Source organism: Periophthalmus magnuspinnatus, chromosome 14 (assembly GCF_009829125.3).
Source record: "Periophthalmus magnuspinnatus isolate fPerMag1 chromosome 14, fPerMag1.2.pri, whole genome shotgun sequence".
In the NCBI taxonomy this organism is placed as follows: domain Eukaryota; kingdom Metazoa; phylum Chordata; class Actinopteri; order Gobiiformes; family Gobiidae; genus Periophthalmus; species Periophthalmus magnuspinnatus.
The window spans coordinates 1,772,923-1,795,563 of NC_047139.1; the positions used below are offsets into that span (position 1 = coordinate 1,772,923).

The 22,641-nt window shown below is 45.6% G+C and overlaps 1 protein-coding gene across 1 annotated transcript in view; it reads left to right on the forward strand.

Annotated features, from left to right (window-relative positions):
- acsl6 (acyl-CoA synthetase long chain family member 6) overlaps nucleotides 1-22,085 on the forward strand; it is a 38,073-nt gene extending 15,988 nt beyond the window's left edge. Inside the window, exons 6-21 of the mRNA XM_033978097.2 lie at nucleotides 1,434-1,533; nucleotides 1,621-1,799; nucleotides 1,972-2,004; nucleotides 2,841-2,892; nucleotides 5,623-5,696; nucleotides 6,107-6,184; nucleotides 8,566-8,700; nucleotides 11,023-11,157; nucleotides 12,334-12,429; nucleotides 12,523-12,595; nucleotides 15,439-15,527; nucleotides 15,760-15,876; nucleotides 16,288-16,431; nucleotides 16,524-16,625; nucleotides 18,461-18,532; nucleotides 18,648-22,085. Coding sequence (XP_033833988.1) covers nucleotides 1,434-1,533; nucleotides 1,621-1,799; nucleotides 1,972-2,004; nucleotides 2,841-2,892; nucleotides 5,623-5,696; nucleotides 6,107-6,184; nucleotides 8,566-8,700; nucleotides 11,023-11,157; nucleotides 12,334-12,429; nucleotides 12,523-12,595; nucleotides 15,439-15,527; nucleotides 15,760-15,876; nucleotides 16,288-16,431; nucleotides 16,524-16,625; nucleotides 18,461-18,532; nucleotides 18,648-18,788 — 1,620 coding nt within the window. The 3' untranslated portion in view covers nucleotides 18,789-22,085. The remainder of the gene's footprint in view (nucleotides 1-1,433; nucleotides 1,534-1,620; nucleotides 1,800-1,971; nucleotides 2,005-2,840; nucleotides 2,893-5,622; nucleotides 5,697-6,106; nucleotides 6,185-8,565; nucleotides 8,701-11,022; nucleotides 11,158-12,333; nucleotides 12,430-12,522; nucleotides 12,596-15,438; nucleotides 15,528-15,759; nucleotides 15,877-16,287; nucleotides 16,432-16,523; nucleotides 16,626-18,460; nucleotides 18,533-18,647) is intronic.
- The last annotated feature ends 556 nt before the right edge of the window (nucleotides 22,086-22,641 follow it).

Sequence of the window (22,641 nt, forward strand, 5' to 3'; positions counted from 1 at the left end):
TAATGGAGGACGCTGTGATCTGATATAATTACTCTGCAGAATACTTTATTTTAATTACAGGGTTAATAACAATATGCCACTCACCAGAGCAAACAAACATTTACCTTTGACGTTAAATAGTAGAGATGTAAATAATAAAAGAAAAAGTGTATCTGTGCCTGGACAAAAAAAAAAAACAAAACAAAAAAACTACATAGACCATGATCCTTTGCACCATTTCAGTGTAGACTAGAGGAGCTAACTGTTTTTAATTAATTGTAAAAGGCTTCTCAGGGGAAAATAAACATGAAAAAAGAAGCTTTTTTTTATTTTTACACAAATACGGCAGCGTAGAACAGCCAAATACGGTTAAATAAAAGTTGTGCTCTGCTGTACATCCACAAAATATTATAATAAATATCAGACAAATGAAAATAGAGCAAACAGGAAGACACAAGTTCTAATCCAGACTGTACAGCTCTCATCTCACCTCCTCCTTTCCTCCTCTCACCTCCTCCTCTCCTCTCACCTCTCTCCTCCTCTCCTCCTCTCACCTCTCCTCCTCTCCTCCTCCTCTCTCCTCTCCTCCTCTCTCCTCTCCTCCTCTCTCCTCTCTCCTCCTCTCCTCTCTCCTTCTCTCTCCTCTCCTCTCTCCTCTCCTCCTCTCTCCTCTCCTCTCTCCTCTCCTCCTCTCTCCTCTCCTCTCTCCTCTCCTCCTCTGTCCTCTCCTCCTCTCCTCCTCCTCTCTCCTCTCCTCCTCTCTCCTCTCCTCCTCTCTCCTCTCTCCTCCTCTCTCCTCTCCTCTCCTCTCCTCCTCTCTCCTCTCCTCCTCTCCTCCTCCTCTCTCCTCTCCTCCTCTCTCCTCTCCTCTCTCCTCTCCTCCTCTGTCCTCTCCTCCTCTCCTCCTCCTCTCTCCTCTCCTCCTCTCTCCTCTCTCCTCCTCACCTCCTCTCCTCTCCTCTCTCCTCTCCTCCTCTGTCCTCTCCTCCTCTCTCCTCTCCTCCTCCTCTCTCCTCTCCTCCTCTCTCCTCTCTCCTCCTCTCTCCTCTCTCCTCCTCTCTCCTCTCCTCTCCTCCTCTGTCCTCTCCTCCTCCCCTCCTCTCTCCTCCCCCCCTTCCTCTCCTTCTCTCTCCTCCTCTCTCCTCCTCTCTCCTACTCTCTTCCCCCCCCTCCCCTCCTCCTCTCTCCCCTCCCCCCCCCCTCCCCTCCTCCTCTCCTCCTCTCTCCTCCTCTCCTCCTCTCCCCCCATCCTCTCTCCTCCCCTCCTCCTCTCTCCTCCTCTCCTCCTCTCCCCCCCTCCTCTCTCCTCCCCTCCTCCTCCCCTCCTCTCTCCTCCCCCCCTTCCTCTCCTTCTCTCTCCTCCTCTCTCCTCCTCCCTCCTACTCTCTTCCCCCCCCCCTCCCCTCCTCTCTCCTCCTCCCCTCCCCCCCCCCCCCCTCTCTCCTCTGTTTCAGTGGTTTATTTCAGAGATGGCGTGTTACACATACTCCATGGTGGTGGTTCCTCTGTACGACACTCTTGGCGCCGACGCCATTCGCTTCATCATAAACACGGGTGACTCCACAAACACGTCTCACTTTAGGAGTGATCTCTGAGTGTGATCAAACTCGTAATCGTCTGTAAATGTCTCGGTTGTTGTAGCGGAGATCTCCACGGTGATTTGTGACCGAGCGGAGAAGGCCCAGGTCCTCCTGGAGAACGTGGAGCGAAGAGAGACGCCATGTTTGAAACGCGTGATTCTGATGGACCCATGTGACCCCGAGCTGCAGCAGAGAGGGAGGGGCTGCGGCGTGCACATACAGAGTCTGCACGAGGTCGAGGTACGACCAGGACTAGACCAGGACTAGACCAGGACTAAACCAGGACTAGACCAGGACTGGACCAGGACTGGACCAGGACTAGACCAGGACTAGACCTTTTCTGAGAGCCCAAACGTGTCGTGATGGAGACTCGACTCTTGTCGTGTCATAATGAGACTTGTGTTTGTTTCAGGCGCTCGGCCGGGACCACCACAGAGCACCCAGTGTAAGGAGCACACACACATCTACACACACATCTACACACACATCTACACACATCTACACACATCTACACACACACATCTACACACACATCTACACACATCTACACACACACATCTACACACACATCTACACACATCTGCACACACACATCTACACACACATCTACACACACATCTACACACATCTACACACACACATCTACACACACATCTACACACATCTACACACACACATCTACACACACATCTACACACATCTGCACACCCCCACACACACATCTGCACACACACATCTGCACACACACACATCTACACACACACACCTGCACACCCCCATCTGCACACACACATCTGCACACACACATCTGCACACACACACATCTGCACACACACATCTGCACACACACACACATCTACACACACACACCTGCACACCCCCATCTGCACACACACATCTGCACACACACATCTGCACTGGGACTTATTTTATGATTCATTTTATGATTTTAATGATTTTTTTGTGTGAGTTATTCGTGTAGAGGAAATGTTTTGTTTTCTAAAGCCTGAATAATCCATCATAGATCTTTAACTGTGACTCAGGGAGAGCGGTTCTTATTTTAGTGTGACCTTTGACCTTTTTTCAGTTAACTTAGATCTGAATGACCCAAAACAGGAAGTAGCTCGTTCGTGTGTGAAAGTGTTGGGACGGGACCAGGGCAGTGGACACGGGGGGGACAGGGGGGTCTGCTGTCCCGGGCCCCGGAGTCTTGGGGGCCTTTTTTTTTTTTTTTTTTTTTTTTTTTTTACACGTTGACTGATGTATTTTGTCCCTCCGCAGCCTCCATCGCCAGACGACCTCTCCATCGTCTGCTTCACCAGCGGCACAACAGGTACAATTCACTTTTTATTACGTGACACAAACTGCTCCGGTCTCTTACTTGTCTCCGCGGCGATAGGTCATTTTAACGCTCGACGGCGAAACATTCCAGGCGAAACGATCACATCTCCATGGAGACGAGCGAGCGGCACACAAAGTTGCGCCGTTTGCCTTTAAATACAGCTGCTGGTTAGAAGTTGGGACTGTATATTTGAAAATACTGTTTAGTTTGTAGTTTCTCTGCGCGTACGACGGCGGCTACAGTTGCCACGGAGACGCAACGCACACATTAGCAAACGCAGCTAGCTTCACGTGTAAGAGATTAATTTAATTAGCAGCACAAATAAGCTAGCTCTGCTGTTGTAGGTCGGCTGAATCAGCTCTTTCCGGTCAGATTGTGTAAAAACAAAGCTCAGGTTAAAGTCTAACAGAGCCGCAGACAGAGAAGTGCACACAGTTAGCGTCACAGTGTCCACAGCCTCCGTACTGTTCAATTTCCTTTTGCCCGTTCAGTGTAAACCCGTGACATGTAAATGATTTCAAAATGGCGGCGGTGGAGAGGCTCTTGCTTCAGCCGTGATGTCACTTCCTCTTTCCACCGACGCCGTTTGGAAGATTTCACAAAAAAAATGTCGAGGTTGCAGCATTTGAGGAAAAAAAAGGTTATTTTTAACTTTACTGTCCAATAACAACGGACAATTTAATCTAAAGTTAAACCAGGACTAAACCGGGACTAAACCAGGACTAAACCAGGACTAAACCAGGACTAGACCAGGACTAAACCAGGACTAGACCAGGACTAGACCAGGACTAAACCAGGACTAAACCAGGACTAAACAGGGACTAAACCAGGACTAAACCAGGACTAAACCAGGACTAAACAGGGACTAAACCAGGACTAAACAGGGACTAAACCAGGACTAAACCAGGACTAGACCAGGACTAAACCAGGACTAAACCAGGACTAGACCAGGACTAAACCAGGACTAAACAGGGACTAAACCAGAACTAAACCAGGACTAAACCAGGACTAGACCAGGACTAAACCAGAACTAAACCAGGACTAAACCAGGACTAAACCAGGACTAAACCAGGACTAAACAGGGACTAAACCAGGACTAAACCAGGACTAGACCAGGACTAAACCAGGACTAAACAGGGACTAAACCAGAACTAAACCAGGACTAAACCAGGACTAGACCAGGACTAAACCAGAACTAAACCATGACTAAACCAGGACTAAACCAGGGCTAAACCAGGACTAGACCAGGACTAAACCAGGACTAAACCAGGACTAAACCAGGACTAAACAGGGACTAAACCAGAACTAAACCAGGACTAAACCAGGACTAGACCAGGACTAGACCAGGACTAAACCAGGACTAAACAGGGACTAAACCAGAACTAAACCAGGACTAAACCAGGACTAGACCAGGACTAAACCAGAACTAAACCAGGAGTAAACCAGGACTGAACCAGGACTAGACCAGGACTAAACCAGGACTAAACCAGGACTAAACAGGGACTAAACCAGAACTAAACCAGGACTAAACCAGGACTAGACCAGGACTAGACCAGGACTAAACCAGGACTAAACAGGGACTAAACCAGAACTAAACCAGGACTAAACCAGGACTAGACCAGGACTAAACCAGAACTAAACCAGGACTAAACCAGGACTAAACCAGGACTAAACCAGGACTAGACCAGGACTAAACCAGAACTAAACCAGGACTAAACCAGGACTAAACCAGGGCTAAACCAGGACTAAACCAGGGCTAAACCAGGACTAGACCAGGACTAAACCAGGACTAGCCCAGGAGCCTGGTGTCTGCACACAGAGCCTGGCGCCCTCTGCTGGCGGCTGCTCACTGTTTCAGACCAAATGCTGCAACTTTGACTTTTTCAGCTGAAATTTTTGCCGTGGAAAAAAAGAAGTGACACTTTGGAAATGAACCAACGGCAGAAGCACGTGGTGTTAAAGCAGTGAATGGGAAATGTTTACTACTACTACTACTACTACTACTACTATTACTACTGCTATTACTACTACTGCTACTACTACTACTACTACTACTACTACTACTACTACTACTACTACTACTACTACTACTACTAATAATAATAATAATATCATTTTGAATTGATTTTACTCTTAAAATTATCATCAGACGTGCATCTTAAATCAGCTCATGTGTGTAAAAGTAACAGTACATGTGCTCAGAGTACTTTTATGGTGGTATTCACAGTACAGTCACATACTGCAGTACACGAGGCTCAAACACATAAAAACAAACTCTTGTGTTGAGGCAGATGAGACGAACAAGAACAAACACAAACGTGTTTTTAATGTTAATGTAGACGGTTTTCTATAAGTACTATAAGTATTATAAGTACTTTAATTACTCTAAGTATTAAGAACATCTGACTGGACCATCTACCAGAAAACTCTACAAAACGCATTTTAATTTGAGTATTCAGTAGTCTGTGACTAAATACATGTTCAAAGTACTCCTCCAGCCTGTATATATTGTACTGCATGTACTGTACTGTATGTACTGTATGCACTGTACTGTATATACTGTACTGCGTGTACTGTACTGTATATATTGTACTGTATATATTGTACTGCATATATTGTACTGCAGATACTGTACTGTATGTACTGTATGCACTGTACTGTATATACTGTACTGCGTACTGTACACACACACTGTACTCATAAACATTGCGTGTTTTCCAGGGGACCCTAAAGGTGTGATGCTCACTCATGGGAATGTGGTGGCAGATTTTGGAGGATTCCTCAAAGTCACAGATGTAAGTGTAAACAGGCAAACTACGGCCCGGGGGCCACACACGGCCCTCTGGGCTTATTAATCCGGCCCGGAGAACGTCAACAAATCATATTAAAATAGGTCAATTAAAACAGGTGTTTATTTAACTGAAATTTAATCAATTCATTATTAATTTAATTAATGTATTTGGAAAACGATTTGTACAATGAGCCTTAAATATTCAGGCTCCACATGTTACAGGCCAAACCTCTAATGTCATATATTTATACACACATATATATATACACATATATATATCCTGGCCCCGCCCCTCTGTCACATTTTAGACCCACTGGCCCGAGTTTGCGTCCCCTGACATGGACCATGATGCTTTGCTGTTTCTCTGCGTGTCTTTTCTAACACGTGTGTGATAAATGTGTTTGTGTTTTACAGACTGTGATCTTCCCAAACCAGGACGACTGCCTCATTTCATTTCTGCCACTGGCTCATATGTTTGAAAGACTCATCGAGGTAAATGTGAGAACTAAACCAGGACTAAGCCAGGACTAAACCAGGTCTAAACCAGGTCTACAACAGGACTAAACCAGGACTGAACTGGGACTTACCCAGGACTAAACCGGGTCTAAACCAGGATTAAACCAAATCAAAACCAGGACTGAATCCGGTTGAATCCGGAAACGTAGGAGAGTCTCGTTCACACAGATGTTCTGTGGGAGAGGAATGTGTGTGTGTGTGTGTGTGTGTGTGCGCGCGCGTGTGTGTGTGGGCCGGCCCGGAACAGAACCGGCCCACGCCAGAGGTTTGTGAATGAAAAGAATCTGACTGAGCTTTAGTCCCACAGGGAAAAGTGCATCATTGTTTAATGAACAAACATATTTCATTAAAAGAGACACGCCCAACTAATACAGAGGGACAAAGAGGGTCAAAGAGGGTCAAAAGAGGGTCAAAGAGGGCCAAAGTGAGTAGAAGAGGGTCAAAAGATGGTCAAAGACAGACAAAGAGGGTCAAAGTCAGTCAATGAGGGTCAACAGAGGGTCAAAGAGGGTCAAAACTTGGTCAAAAGAGGGCAAAAGGGGCCCAAAAGAGTCAAAAGAGGGTCAAAAGTGGGTCAAAAGTGGGTCAAACTAGGGTCAAAGAGGTCAAAGAAGGTCAAAAGAGGGTCAAAAGTTGGTTAAAAAGGGTCAAAGAGGGTCACAAATGGGTCAAAATATACCCAGTATTTTGTCTGAAGTGTATTTTACAGTGTGCTCTTAAAGTTACACTGTGTAACTTCTCTGGTGAGGCTCCTCCAGCTTCTGTCACTATGAAGATGTTATTTCTTCATCTTGAGTTTTATCTGTCTCCATGGAAACAAGCAGGAGGTTTAAAGTTACAGGTCAGATCTGTGAAGAAAACATGTTTCTGAGCAGTAATGGAACGAATGATATAAATATGTTTAATACTCCACTGTGGAACATTTTATGCAAAGAAATAACATTTCCATGGAGACAAGAGGTCAACAGTCACCCCCAGGACTAAACCAGGACTGAACCAGGACTGAACCAGGACTAAACCAGGACTGAACCAGGACTGAACCAGGACTAAACCAGGACTGAACCAGGACTGAACCAGGACTAAACCAGGACTGAACCAGGACTGAACCAGGACTAAACCAGGACTAAACCAGGACTGAACCAGGACTGAACCAGGACTAAACCAGAACTGAACCAGGACTAAACCAGGACTGAACCAGGACTAAACCAGGACTGAACCAGGACTGAACCAGGACTAAACCAGGACTGAACCAGGACTGAACCAGGACTGAACCAGGACTAAACCAGGACTAAACCAGGTCTGAAGCAGGACTCATCATTCCAGACACATGATCCGATGTGGCTCCGCCCCTTGTTAAATCTCCACCTGAGGTAAACGGGTGGAGTAAACACACAGTGTAAACTCACTGGGACGGCAGGTGTTTTCCTCTGACGCTCGCACACCTGGACAACAAAACAAACACTACTACTACTACTACTACTACTACTACTACTACTACTACTACTATTACTACTACTACTACTATTACTACTACTACTACTACATCATAGCACATGCTCCAAACAACAGCCCATGAATGACATTTATAAAATACTTGATTCAAAAATGGAGTGAAATTGTAAAAATTAAAATCTAATCTCTGTCCGTCTCTTTCTCTCTGTCTCTCTCTCCCCCCTCTCTGTCTGTCTCTCTCTTCTACCTTCCTTTCATTCATCCTTTTCTCTCTCTTTTTATCTGCCCCCCTCCGTTTCTCTCTCTCTGTCTCCCCCCTTCTCTTTCTCATCTCTCTCTTCTTTGTCTCGCCCCCCTTCTCTCTCTTTGTCTTTCTTTTCTGTCTCTCTTCTCTCTCTGTCTGTCTCTCTCTCTTCTCTCTATTATTCGTCTCTCTCTCTGTCTCTCTCCTCTCTCCCCCCTCTCTTCTCTCTCTCTTCTCTGTCTCTCTCTGTCTCTCACTCTCTCTGTCTGTCCCCCCTCTTCTCTCTCTTATTCGTCTCTCTCTCTCTCTCTCCTCTCTCCCCCTCTCTCTTCTCTGTCTCTCTCTGTCTCTCGCTCTCTCTGTCTGTCCCCCCTTCTCTCACTCTCTGCCTCTTCTCTCTGTCCCTCTCTCTCTCTCCTCTCTCCCCCCTCTCTCTTCTCTCTCTTTTCTCTTGCTCTCTCTGTCTCTCACTCTCTCTGTCTGTCCCCCCCTCTTCTCTCTCTTATTCGTCTCTCTCTCTCTCTCTCCTCTCTCCCCCTCTCTCTTCTCTGTCTCTCTCTGTCTCTCGCTCTCTCTGTCTGTCCCCCCTTCTCCCACTTTCTGCCTCTTCTCTCTGTCCCTCTCTCTCTCCTCTCTCCCCCTCCCCTCTTTTCTCTCTCAGTCTGTTGTTTACTGTCATGGCGGCCGTATCGGGTTTTATCAGGGAGACATTCGACTTCTCTCAGACGACATGAAGGCTCTGAAGCCGACCATCTTCCCCGTGGTCCCCAGACTCCTCAACCGAATGTACGACAAGGTGAGAACAACGTTCTACTGGAATTCAATTCAATTTATTTTATTTTATTTTTGTAACGCCCAAAATCACAACAACAGTCGTCTCGAAGGGCGTTCATGTTTTGGTTGATGGGGGAAACCGGAGTACCCGGAGGAAACCCATCCAGACACGAGGAGAAACATGAAAAACTCCACACAGAAAGGCCTGGGCGACCCGGGGATCAACCAAACCTTCTGCTGTGAGACATGAGCCACTCGGCCACCGAGATATACACACAAAAACACAACAACACACAAAAACACAACAACACACAAAAACAAAACAACACACAAAAACAAACAACACACAAAAACAAAACAACACACAAAAACAAACAGGAAAATCAGACAGATCTGATCTGATCTGATTTAAACCATTTGAGGGCGGTCCCTCTGATTGTCACATTCTAACCTCTGCAGTAGAATGTTGTGATCAATGGTGTCAAACGCTGCACTGAGGTCCAGTAGGACCAGGACTGAAGCCAGCCCGTTATCAGCAGCTAGTAGTAAATCATTTGTTACTTTAAGCAGTGCAGTCTCTGTGCTGTGGTGAGCTCTGAATCCAGATTGAAATTTTTCAAATATATTATTGTCCTGCAGGTGGCGGCAGAGCTGTTTCACCACAACTCGTTCTAGAATTTTTGAGAGGAAGGGAAGATTAGAGATAGGTCTATAGTTGACTAATTCATCAGGATTTAGGTTAGGTTTTTTCAAAAGGGGTTTAATCACAGCATACTTAAAGGACTGAGGAACGTAGCCATTTTCTAACGACATATTTATTATGTTATGGATGGAATCTATTATTAGGGGGAGGGCTTCTTTGAGGAGTCTGATTGGAATAGGGTCGAGCAAACAGGCTGATGGTTTTGACGACATGATGACTGAGGTAATCTCCACCTCATCAACAGGAGTAAATTTATCTAATATTATTAGAGGATCCATGTGGGACATTACAGACTGGATTTGCTCAGAGCTGATTTTTGGAGTAGCTTTGTTGATTTTGTCTCTAATGGTTGTAATTTTGTAATCAAAGAAGTGAAGAAAGTCACAACTAATGTTCGAGGGGATAAGAGACTCATTAGCAGTGTGGGAGTTTGTCAGCCTGGCTACAGTGCTGAACAGAAATCTGGGGTTATTTTTGTTTACTTCTATTAGATTTGAATAGTATCTAGTTCGGGCTTTCCGCAGAGCGGCCTTATAAGTGAGCAGGCAGAGCTTCCATGCCTTCAGAGTGTGATTGTGACAGTGAGTCGGCTTATTCACACTCTGGGTGAAACTGATCCCATCCAGGAGCCAAAAGCATCACTGAGGCAATCACTGCCGTTATCTACATGAATGTTGAAATCTCCAACTATAACAATCCTTTCCCAGTTCAAGACTAAACTTGAAATGAAATCAGAAAACTCTGTCAGGAAGTCGGCATATGGACCAGGAGGTCGATAAATTATTATAAATATAACAGCTTTTTGGTTTTTCCAATTGGGGCACGTAATGGAGAGTGCGAGGCTTTCAAAGGAGAGGTAAGTATAGTTGGGTTTGGGGCTGAGAATTAGACTAGAATGAGAGATGACGGCCACACCACCACCTCGACCTGTGCTCCGGGCACTCTGAAAGTTCATGTGACTTGATGGTGTAGATTCATTTAGTCTAACATAATCATTTTCCCGAAGCCATGTTTCAGTTAGGGCTAACAGATCAATATTAAGGTCACCAATTAGTTCATTTATTAAAAGAGATTTGGAGGAAAGAGACCTGATGTTTAGCAGTCCACATTTTACACACTTATCATTTTGTTTATTTGCAGCACATTTATTTATTTTTATTAAGTTATGAGATCTGACAGCTTCCTTGTCAGAGTTTAGAGGTGTTTTTTTTGTGCTTTTTGTACGTCTCTGTTTGGAGCTGTTCTCTCTGACTGAGCTGTGCCTCACTGGTCTAAACTGCTCCCTAACGTCACTATCACTGTGCTGTAGTACTTGTAGTACTTGTAGTAGTGGAGTACTACAGTCACAACTGAACCAGCGCCTCAACCTGCAGAGTTTTCCTCTTTCTCAGCAGGGCCGTCCACAAAAATATGGGGCCCCAAGAAGCCTCGTATGGGCCCCCCTAACACAAATGAACAGGAAGAGGTCGTTTTCAGTAAAGTTATATTTGACTTGAACATGTTTTTTCTCCTGGGTCTTTTCTTCTGGTCTGGGCCAAAGTTTGGTCATATTTATGGAATTTAAATTCCTCCAGACTGACCCCTGGAGGACACACCCAGGGGTCACTCCTCCAGACTGACCCCTGGGCGTGTCCTCCTCAGATCTTCAGCCAGGCCAACACGCCCCTGAAGCGCTGCCTCCTGAACTTTGCGGCGAAGAGGAAAGGAGCCGAAGTGAGTCGAGGTGTGATCCGGAGCGACAGCATCTGGGACAAAATATTCTTCAGCAAAATACAGGTAATACAGCGCCCCCTGCTGGCTCCTCTGTTGACTCCTCTGCTGGCTCCTCTGTTGGCTCCTCTGCTGGCTCCTCTGTTGGCTCCTCTGCTGGCTCCTCTGTTGGCTCCTCTGTTGGCTCCTCCGTTGGCTCCTCTGTTGGCTCCTCTGTTGACTCCTCTGTTGGCTCCTCTGTTGACTCGTCTGTTGACTCCTCTGTTGACTCCTCTGTTGGCTCCTCTGCTGGCTCTTCTGTTGACTCCTCTGTTGGCTCCTCTGTTGACTCCTCTGCTGGCTCCTCTGTTGGCTCCTCTGCTGGCTCCTCTGTTGACTCCTCTGTTGGCTCCTCTGTTGACTCGTCTGTTGACTCCTCTGTTGACTCCTCTGTTGGCTCCTCTGCTGGCTCTTCTGTTGACTCCTCTGTTGACTCCTCTGTTGACTCCTCTGTTGGCTCCTCTGTTGGCTCCTCTGTTGACTCCTCTGTTGGCTCTTCTGTTGACTCCTCTGTTGACTCCTCTGTTGGCTCCTCTGCTGGCTCCTCTGTTGGCTCCTCTGTTGGCTCCTCTGTTGACTCCTCTGTTGGCTCCTCTGTTGGCTCTTCTGTTGACTCCTCTGTTGACTCCTCTGTTGACTCCTCTGTTGGCTCTTCTGTTGACTCCTCTGTTGACTCCTCTGCTGGCTCCTCTGTTGGCTCCTCTGTTGACTTCTCTGTTGGCTCCTCTGTTGGCTCCTCTGTTGACTCCTCTGCTGGCTCCTCTGTTGACTCCTCTGTTGACTCCTCTGCTGGCTCCTCTGTTGGCTCCTCTGTTGACTCCTCTGTTGGCTCCTCTGTTGGCTCCTCTGTTGACTCCTCTGCTGGCTCCTCTGCTGGCTCCTCTGTTGGCTCCTCTGTTGACTCCTCTGTTGGCTCCTCTGTTGGCTCCTCTGTTGACTCCTCTGTTGGCTCCTGTACTTTGCAGTGGCATTATACTGGGGGTGTTCTACACGTATCTCTATGGTGGAATGTTCAGCAGTTACCATGGTTACACGACGCACACATATTAGCAAACACTGACTGGCTAGCGGGTTAGCGGGTTAGCGGATTAGCATGTTAGCTATGTGTATACACTCAGTCTGAGGTTATAAGAGACTGGCTCTAGTTTGACACACCACAGCGCCCTCTGCTGGCTCCAGTTTGACTCACACTTTGTTTTTTAGGCCAGTCTCGGGGGAAGGCTGCGGATGATCATCACGGGAGCAGCGCCCACCTCCCCGTCCGTCCTGGGCTTTCTCCGAGCGGCGCTGGGTTGCCAGGTTGGACGCAAATACTGTCATGAAAAAAAAACATCAACGCCAAAAAACAAAACAAAACGTTATGTTAAAATATAAAATAATTCTGATGTGCAGGTTTACGAGGCCTATGGTCAGACAGAATGTACAGCCGGCTGCACCTACACCACTCCTGGAGACTGGACCTCTGGTAACGTGTTCCTCAGACGTGTTCCTCAGACGTGTTCCTCAGACTGTTCAGATGTTTGTCCATGTTCTGGTCGTTTCTTCTCGTTGAGCCTCTGACGTTTTATTTGGACTGATTCATGTTTGAGTTTGATCTTTAATCCACTATTTTCAAGACGCCATTTTGTCGATCGACCCTCGTTTAACCTCCACCTGTACACGCCCACTGTGACACGCCCACTGTGACACGCCCACTGTGACACGCCCACTGTGACATGCTAACTATGACACGCCCACTGTGACACGCTAACTATGACACGCCCACTGTGACACGCCCACTGTGACGTCCGCTCTTCCTTCTCCAGTTTTATTTTCTTAATCGTTGATACTCGTAGGATTCTGCAGCGTCGTGTCGTCTTTTTCGGTACAAATGAACAAAAACAAAGTCCTGCAGGTGTCCATAGGGGGCGCCAACAGCGTGCGGCGTTTTGTTGAGTTCTGGATTCAGAGACTGTAGAATGTGACGTCACACTCCAGATGGGGTCAGGGGTCATTTGTTTTAGAGACTAGAGCCAAGAACTCACCTTATCGGCCGCACCTGCGTTAAACGTGATTGGCCGTGTCATAAAAGCCAAAGTTTAAATCTGTAACTGGACAAAAAGTTGTAGGAGTGAAGACGTTTCGCCGCTTCTTCAGTTCTGGTCAGATCACGAGGAGCTAACGACTCTGAAACTGTAAACAGCTTTTTGTTTACAGTTTCAGACTTAATGGGTCTACTGGCTCACTCTATTGCCGTCTTTGTTTCCTTTGTTTGCTTTGGGTCTGAAGACATGAAGAAGACACTTGGACAAGCAGCAAAACGTCTTCACTCCTACAACTTTTTGTCCAGTTACAGATTTAACTTTTGTTTTTTACGACGGATCAGACCTGGACGACTGAGGGACGACGCGGACGTGATTGGCCGTAGAATGTGTGACGTCATCCGTGTTAATCGTGATTGGCGGCGGGCTGTGGGTGTGGCCTCCAGGTGTGGTCTCGGCCTCCTGTTTACTTTGATTTGTGGCTTCATCCCTTCATCTTTCCTGCATCAGTTTTATTTTTGTAAACACCGCCGTCAGAGTTTGATGTTTGGCCAAATTCCGGAGGGCGACGCCAAAAGAGCCGCTCCCCAGAGATTCTTTTGTCTGGAGAGTTCCTCTTCAAAACGTCATTCATGAGAACGAGAGCTTTAGATTATGTCGCATTATAAAACATGTTTAAAGTTCTTTTTTTCATCCAGGTTTAAACGCTCAACGCCTGAATTATTTCCCAGGTAGATTAAAAAAAAAAAAACATTTAAATTTTGATTTTACAAACCCGGCGCTGCGTGAGTTCTGTCCTCATCGTCTCTTTGCATTAAACATCATTTTTACCCTGTTCATGTTTATTAGAGGGGGGCCTCTAAAGTGGGGGCCTGGGGGCCCGTGTGAGGCCTGGGGGCCCGGGCCCCCACTTTTCTGTCGCCAGGTTTGAAAATGATTGACAGGAACCGAATGAGGCGACAGTGGCTCAGTTGGTAGAGCGTTTGACCTTTGATCTGAAGGTTGACGGGTCGTGTCTGTGTGCACTGGTGTATGAATGTGTGTGTATATGTGAATGTGTGTATGTGTGAATGTGTGTATGTGTGAATGTAGGGGTGTCTAGGTGTGTGTGTGTGCGTGTGTGGGGGTGTGTGTGTATATGTGTGTATATGTGTGTATGTGTGAATGTGTCGGGGTGCACTGGTGTATGAATGTGTGTGTGTATATGTGAAGGTGTGTATGTGTGAATGTAGGTGTGTGTGCGTGCGTGTCTGTGTAGGTGTGTGTGTGTAGGGGTGTGTGGGTGTGTGTAGGTGTGTGTGTAGGGGTGTGTGCGTGTGTGTAGGGGTGTATGGGGGTGTGTGTGTGTGTGTGTGTGTGTGTGAATAATTAGCTTTAGCGTTACATTGAGCTAAACCTGGTGCACAGTGTTGCTTCTTTTATGAGATTAAGTTTGTCGTGTTGGTTGGATTAATTATAATTATTGCATTGAGTTCAATAAAATGTTAAAATAAAAGATCTGTGTAGCAGACTCGCCTCTCCACAGAGTTTACCATGGCCATGTGTTGCCTGTAATATTCCACAGTGTGGCATTAACCCTTCAGTTAAAAATCTGTGACATAAACAAACACAGCTCTGGACGTCACAGTTATCTGCCTGTTTTTATTATTTTATTATAATTGTTTGTTATTTTAGGGCTAAATTCGTCACAGGACTGTGTCATGTGACTCAACATGTTACAACAACACAACACAGACTCTGGACGACAGTGCAGTGTCTCCCCCTGCTGGCCGTTTAGGGGAGAGCAGGCGCAAAAAGTGTCTCATAAAACGTGAATTTAAAAGAAAAAGGAGAAAATCAACCATGAATTTCTGCACTAGAATAGTAGAATATTATTACCCCTACACATGGACCCTGCACATGGACCCTGCACATGGACCCCTGCACATGGACCCCTGCACATGGACCCTGCACTAGAATAGTAGTAGTAGTAGTATATTATTACCCCTGCACATTGACCCTTGCACATGGACCCTTGCACATTGACCCTTGCACATGGATCCCTGCACATGGACCCTGCACATGGACCCCTGCACATGGACCCCTGCACATGGACCCTTGCACATGGACCCCTGCACATGGACCCTGCACATGGACCCCTGCACATGGACCAGTGCACATGGACCCTTGCACATGGACCCCTGCACTAGAATGACACTAGAACATGGTTAAAGATCTGAACCGGGCTGATTCAAACTGATAAATTTAAAGTGAAAGCTGATTTTTGTCTTGTTTTTCCTGCGTCTAGGTCACGTCGGGGCCCCTCTGCCCTGTAACCTCATCCGGCTGGTGGACGTCCCAGAGAAGAACTACTTTGCGTCGAAAGGAGAAGGAGAGGTCTGGAAAAAAAACAAACAAAAACAAAAACATCAACATTTGAATAGATTTGCAAAGGGCCTGTGCACAGAGACTCACTGCAGTTTTAAAAAGGAATTTAAGGGATTTGATTTGAATGAAAAGTAGATCCGGTTTGACGCGGGAAACAAGTGACCTGATTTTACCATCTGGATTTAATTTGAATAATCCAGTTTGAGTCTGATTTTGCGTGTTTCTCTGTGGTGTCCCTCAGGTGTGCGTGAAAGGGCCAAACGTCTTTAAAGGCTACCTCAAAGATCCAGTGAGAACGGCTGAGACTCTGGACCCAGACGGCTGGCTCCACACCGGGGACATCGGGAAGTGGTTACCGGTACGTGGAACCCAACAGACTCAACCGCCACACAGCCAGAGGGTCGCAGGTTTGAGACCCGGACTCTGAGGGCCTTCCTGCCTTTGCATGTTCTCCCTGCGTCCGGGTGATCTAAAATATGCAAAAAATAATCCTCCAGGAGCTATAAGGGACGATGTGGTTGGTGTTTGTGATCAGAAACACCTGGCTGTAATTGGAATAGTCCTGGATGATGTCACCAACTACTTGAAATAGCAGAGACCACAGACACGCTCGTAAATTTAGGCATTTTTGAGCTAAAGTTGCCAAAAACATGACTAGGAACAGTCGATAATGGTTTTAAAACATCACGTACACAGTGAAGTAGCGGGTTTATCCTTTAGTTTCACATTAAATATATTTTTTAAGTTTAAATCATCTCGTCTTTTGCAGAACGGCACTTTAAAAATCATCGACCGTAAGAAGCACATTTTTAAGTTGGCGCAGGGAGAGTATATTTCCCCAGAGAAGATCGAGAACATCTACATCAGGAGCGAACCGGTGGCACAGCTCTACGTGCACGGCGACAGTCTCCAGGTGCGTATCCAGGGGCGGGGCTAACACCGCGGGTTAAGGGGCGGAGCTATGACGGCCCGTCTCTCATAAATCTCCATAAACTCTCTGTCCAGTCGTGTCTGGTGGGAATCGTCGTCCCAGACCCCGAGGTGATGCCAGAATGGGCCAAAAAGAAGGGACTGTCGGGATCGTACCAGGAGCTGTGCGAAAACCCGGTGAGGAAATGAATCAAAAGAATCAAAAGAATCATAAGAGTCATAGGAGTCAAAAGAATCAAAAGAATCAAAAGAATCATAAGAGTCATAAGAATCATTAGAATCATAAGAATCATAAGAGACAAAACAGTCATAAGAGCAATAAGAATCATAAGAATCATAAGAATCAAAAGAATCATAAGAATCATAAGAGTCATAAGAGTCATAAGAGTCAAAAGAATCAAAAGAATCATAAGAGTCATAAGAGTCATAAGAATCAAAAGAATCATAAGAATCAAAAGAATCATAAGAATCATAAGAATCAAAAGAATCATAAGAGTCATAAGAGTCATAAGAGTCATAAGAATCAAAAGAATCAAAAGAATCAAAAGAATCATAAGAATCATAAGAGTCATAAGAGTCAAAAGAGTCAAAAGAGTCAAAACAGTCAAAACAGTCATAAGAGTCAAAAGAATCAAAAGAATCATAAGATTCATAAGAGTCATAAGAGTCATAAGAATCATAAGAATCAAAAGAATCATAAGAATCATAACAGTCATAAGAGTCATATGAGTCAAAAGAATCATAAGAGTCATAAGAGTCATAAGAGTCATAAGAATCAAAAGAATCATAAGAATCATAAGAGTCATAAGAGTCATAAGAATCATAAGAATCATATGAGTCAAAAGAATCATAAGAATCATAAGACTCATAAAAGTCATAAGAATCAAAAGAATCATAAGAATCATAAGAGTCAAAAGAATCAAAAGAATCATAAGAATCATAAGAGTCATAGGAGTCAAAAGAATCATAACAGTCATAAGAATCAAAAGAATCATAAGAATCATAAGAGTCATAAGAATCATAAGAGTCATAAGAATCATAAGAATCATAAGAATCATAAGAATCATAAGAGTCATAAGAATCATAAGAATCATAAGAGTCATAAGAATCATAAGAGTCATAAGAATCATAAGAATCATAAGAGTCATAAGAATCATAAGAATCATAAGAATCATAAGAACCCAAACCCAAACAAGACCAACACATTCAGTTCATTCTTCACATAAATGACATTTAGAAAAGTGTCATGCTGCTGTCAGAGGACAGACCTAGGGGGCGCTCACACTAGTCCAGTAGAACTGTCCCTGGGCACTTTGGGACTTTGTCCCAGTTGGAGGAGGTGGACCAAAGTGAAGAAGAAAAACTGAATGAACTCTGCTCCAAACTCTCGGCTCCTCCGTGCTCAGCTTCAGTCTGTGACACACAGACGTCCTGAAGCATCGTCTCCAGTCGTCCTCGTCCTTGTCTCCTCTCATCCTCGTCTTCGTCTCGTGTAGTCCTCGTCCTTGTCTCCAATCGTCCTCGTCCTCGTCTCCTGTCGTCCTCGTCCTTGTCTCCTCTCGTCCATGTTTCCTCTCATCTTCATCCTCATCCTTGTCTCCTCTCATCCTCGTCCTTGTCTCCTGTCGTCCTCGTCCTTGTCTCCTCTCGTCCTCGTCCTCGTCTCCTCTCGTCCTCGCTGCTCCACACTGTTGTTTAATCCATGGACTGTCACAGCTGGACTCAGACCTGTTTCTCTTTTTAACACTTCATGGCTGTGGTCTTATTTTCTCGCTAAAGCGTTAGCTCTGCTGCTCCGCTTGTAAACAAACGGCGCCGTTTGATGATGTCATCAGGCTGTGGCTGGTTCGGTTGAGCAGATGTGAGTGTGGGCCATAGAACTCTATGATATGCTTCAGCATGGCACAGGTCAAAGGTCCTAATGTGAGTGCGTCCTAATGACCCCTGAGTCTGACCCTGACCCCTGAGCCTGACCCTGACCCCTGTATTTGACCCCTGTATTTGCTCTGCAGTTGTTGAAGAAGGCGATTCAGGAGGACCTGGTGCGTTTGGGCAAAGCCAGCGGCCTCCACTCCTTTGAGCAGGTAAAACACGTCAGAACACAGAACACGCGTGTTCGCTGTAGACTTTATGTTGCAGACCTGGTGCTTGACCTCGTGATGTTTCTTCTCTCGCTTCACGTTTCTTCTCGTGTTTCAGGTGAAGAACATCCACATCCACAGTGAGATGTTTTCGATTGTGAACGGGCTCCTGACCCCGACGCTCAAGGCCAAACGTCCAGAGCTCAAAGAGTATTTTAAAACCCAGATCGACGCCCTCTACAGCAGCATCTCCCTCTGAACTCCTCCTCTTCATCACCACCTCTGAACCCGCTCCTCCTCTTCATCACCACCTCTGAACCCGCTCCTCCTCTTCATCACCACCTCTGAACCCGCTCCTCCTCTTCATCATCACATTTGCTCCGTCCTTCCTCATGTTCACTGCAGAAACGCACCCACAAAACGACCTGAACTCACAGTGTGAAGTTTAAGACCAGGAACAAACAGGAAGTCGGCGATGTGCAAATTTAAACTAATCATAATAAAAAGTCACGCGCTAAACAAAAGACTCAAATGAAATTTAAAAAAAACCACAAACTCAAGGGAACAACAGTCATTACCAGGGCCGGCCTTAGCTTTCAGGGGGCCCTGAGCAGAATTTGTCCCTGGGCCCCTGGGCAGTGGACCTGGGCTCAGTTATTGGTGATTCATATTTGACATTCTGACTCTGCTCTCATCACCGTGTCCAATTGTGTGTCTGTTTATATGACCAAAACACTGAAATGTTTTAATCTAACTTGTAAAACAACCATTTAAAAGTACCTCAGCGACCTCAGCGACCTCAGCGACCTCGAGGGTGCACGGATAAAACAAATAGCAGCAGATATTTTGCTACTATATTTAAAAAAAACAAATAAATGTAATCTGTATAGACGGTTATTTAAACTTCAGTAAACACCCGAGCGCTGTTACCAGTACAACTTTAAATATCATATTATTTTCAATACAAACGTCTGGGCTCTTGGGGGCCCCCTGGTGGTCTGTTTATAGGCTGGGCCCTGGTTATTACCTTAGAAATGTGTTTGTTTATTCAAACCTTCGTAGGTCGGTCGCCTTTGTCGGTGCAGAATGTTTCGTCGACATTTCTTGTTTTCTCCCCGACAAAACCCACAAACATACAGCACTTCAGAGTCACACCGAGATCGGACATTTATGTAAATTTGGTCCCTTAGCCAATCAGGACGCAGAACAAATGCACGTTCATACACTGCAAAAAAAATAATAAATCGGCGAAACTGCGAGGAAAGATGAACCGCGATATAGTGTATAATGTCCCTTTAAACAGAGCTGCTTCTTCAGACTGAACAGTGACGGTTTAAACTCATCTTCATCAAACAAAGTGAAAGAGTCAGTCAGAGGCAGTTCCTCTTATATCCCTGTGTGTCAGATGCCCTCCCACTGGGACTAAACCTAAAGTCTGGGCTGGACCAGATCTACAAATACAAAATTACAAACCCCCAAACTATCATCAAAATCAAAAGTCTAAAGATTCATATTCTGAATTCAGGTCATTTTTACTCGTGTGTGTGTAAATCTTTTGCAGTGTCGTCATGTCATCCATTTTAAGTTTTCGGTTCATTGCTTCTTCTGAAAACATTTTTATGGTCAAACTCGTCACTACAGAAGAGTTTGTGTGTCTTATCTCAGAACGATTCACTCATAATTAAACTTAAAAAATCTACTTAAAGGGGAGGTATCGTGCAAAAACAACTTTTATTGCATGTTCTAAGTCTGCTCCTCATCAACAACATGAAGGTTTTACGTCGTCCATGTTTGAGTAATTTAGCAATCTCTCCTGGGCCCTATTCAAACGCTCCTTACAGTTAGCGGTACGAGTCTGTACGAGGCTCCGCCCACAAGCCTACGTCACCCACGCTCCCACACGACAACTCTCCATAAATATACAAAAACATGATACAAAACTGTGCACTATGACACAACAAACCTGATGTGATGTGCAGTAGTTTCATCAGTGGGTGTTGTGATAGTGCTCTGAAGGGGGAGTGACTTAGCACAGAGAGCAGAGACTCAAAAACGAAATGTGTCATCGTGTTACAATCAAGTCAGATACCTCCCCTTTGAGTCTTTGGAATTCAAAAAGTACTTCTCCAAAAACTATTTCTTACTTTGAAAATTTACACCAAAAATTAACTTTTTTATGCAAGTCCCGAACTAAAAACTTTGATTCACCGAGACGATAACGCGTGCAATCGGACAGAAGCATCTTTGTACAGGCGCAGTAGCAGCAGGAGTCCAGAGGTGGCGCTCTCCTGCCTTAGTAAAAACATTAGAACCTTTTCGATATTTGAGTTCACGTTTTTGCTGCATGGTCCCGACGTTACCAAACCACTCTCTCCATAAGTATGTCGCACCAACGTTTTTATAATAATGAAAAAAACAGATAAACGGTCCAAACCCGGGGCAAACGCGGGGCAAACCCGGGTCAAACGCGGGGCAAACCCGGGTCAAACGCGGGCGGGCGCTGCATGTACTCTGCCCGACCATCGCTGGACTTGGTTTGACTTGAAAATCCTAAAAATGATTGTCAGTTTTGGGCCGACGCTCCGGACGGAATCTGATTCTGGAAGTAAAATTCCTGTTTGATAATAGATTCACTGGTCTTAAAGCTGCACCGTGGAACTTTCCCGCTCCGCCTGCTCGTTTCCACGGAGACGTTACGTGCGTTGCCTGGAATGTCCCGCAGTATCGGCGTCCTTGATAATCACAGTGTTACATATTTGAGTGAGACGCGTCCCGTCCTGAGTCCGTGAGTCTAAAGCAACACTGCGGAACATTCTTTACGTACGCAACATCTCACCTTTTTAAAATATGTTCAAATCCCTCAGTTGATACGATTCTACTGTTGTGTCCTTGGGCAAGACGCTTCGCACGTCTCCACGCAACAACAGAGTGAGACTAACTTCAGTTCAAATTACTCAAGTAGAAGTACAAAGCGGTGGAGCGAGAATTTACTCGAGTACCTTTGCGTCAATAAAGTACTCGAAGAAAAAGTACGCCGCTCGAAAAATACTCTAAAAAGTTCCGATATGTTTGATGTATTTATTTATGTTTCCGTGTACTCAAATGATTGGTAATTTTACTTCCACAACCAGTAACGGCGCCCCCTGTCGATCCACAGCAGTAACGGCGCCCTCTGTTGGTAACGGCGCCCCCTGTTGATCCATGGCAGGCTGAATATGCAAAGCGAACGAGGAGCAAACACATGGGATGAATTTAAATGAATAAATACTTAGTTTGAAAGGTTTACACTAGAGGTAATGTGTAGAAAAGGTTTTAGACTTTATTTTTAAACTTGATTTTGAAGGTTGAAGCGCGTTCACGGTGTAAATACAGGGCTGCAGCTGTAACTTATTCTTAGATAAAGGGTTTGAATGGACTTTTTGTTTGTGTGTAGTGAGATGATTTGAATCCGTATTTATTTATCTGTAAAAAAGGAATGGGCACCGTATCCTAAAGAGTGTGCCAGTGGGAGGAGGGAGGGCACGGGAAGGGCATCTGAATAAACTGGAATGATTTTAAAACTTTTGTGTGTCGAGTTTCATTTCTGTGCTGAACTGAAGAAAAAAATGTTGGGTATCTACTTGATACAGAGGGTTTGAGACGCTCTTCTGAAATCACACATTTGCTCAGTTTGCCTTTAGTTATATTTTATTAAAAATTGTTAGTGATAATCATCTGTGTGAAGGCACTGATCAAGTCAATGTTTTATCACAATTATCAACAATGACGGCGTCTGCGGCGACACCGACGCCGTCTCATCTGTTGTGGTGAAGACGGAGCTGAGTCAAAAGGAAAAGCTCTCGATTTACCGTCAGTCTACACTCCTCCCTCACCTATGGTCATGAGCTCTGGGTCATGACCGAAAGGACGAGGTCGTGGATACAAGCGGCTGAAATGGGTTTCCTCCGCAGAGTGGCCGGGCGCACCCTTAGGGATAGGGTGAGGAGCTCGGTCACACAGGAGGAGCTCGGAGTAGAGCCGCTGCTCCTACACGTCGAGAGGAACCAGCTGAGGTGGCTCGGGCCTGTTCAGGATGCCTCCTGGATTCCTCCCTAGGGAGGTGTTCCTGGCTT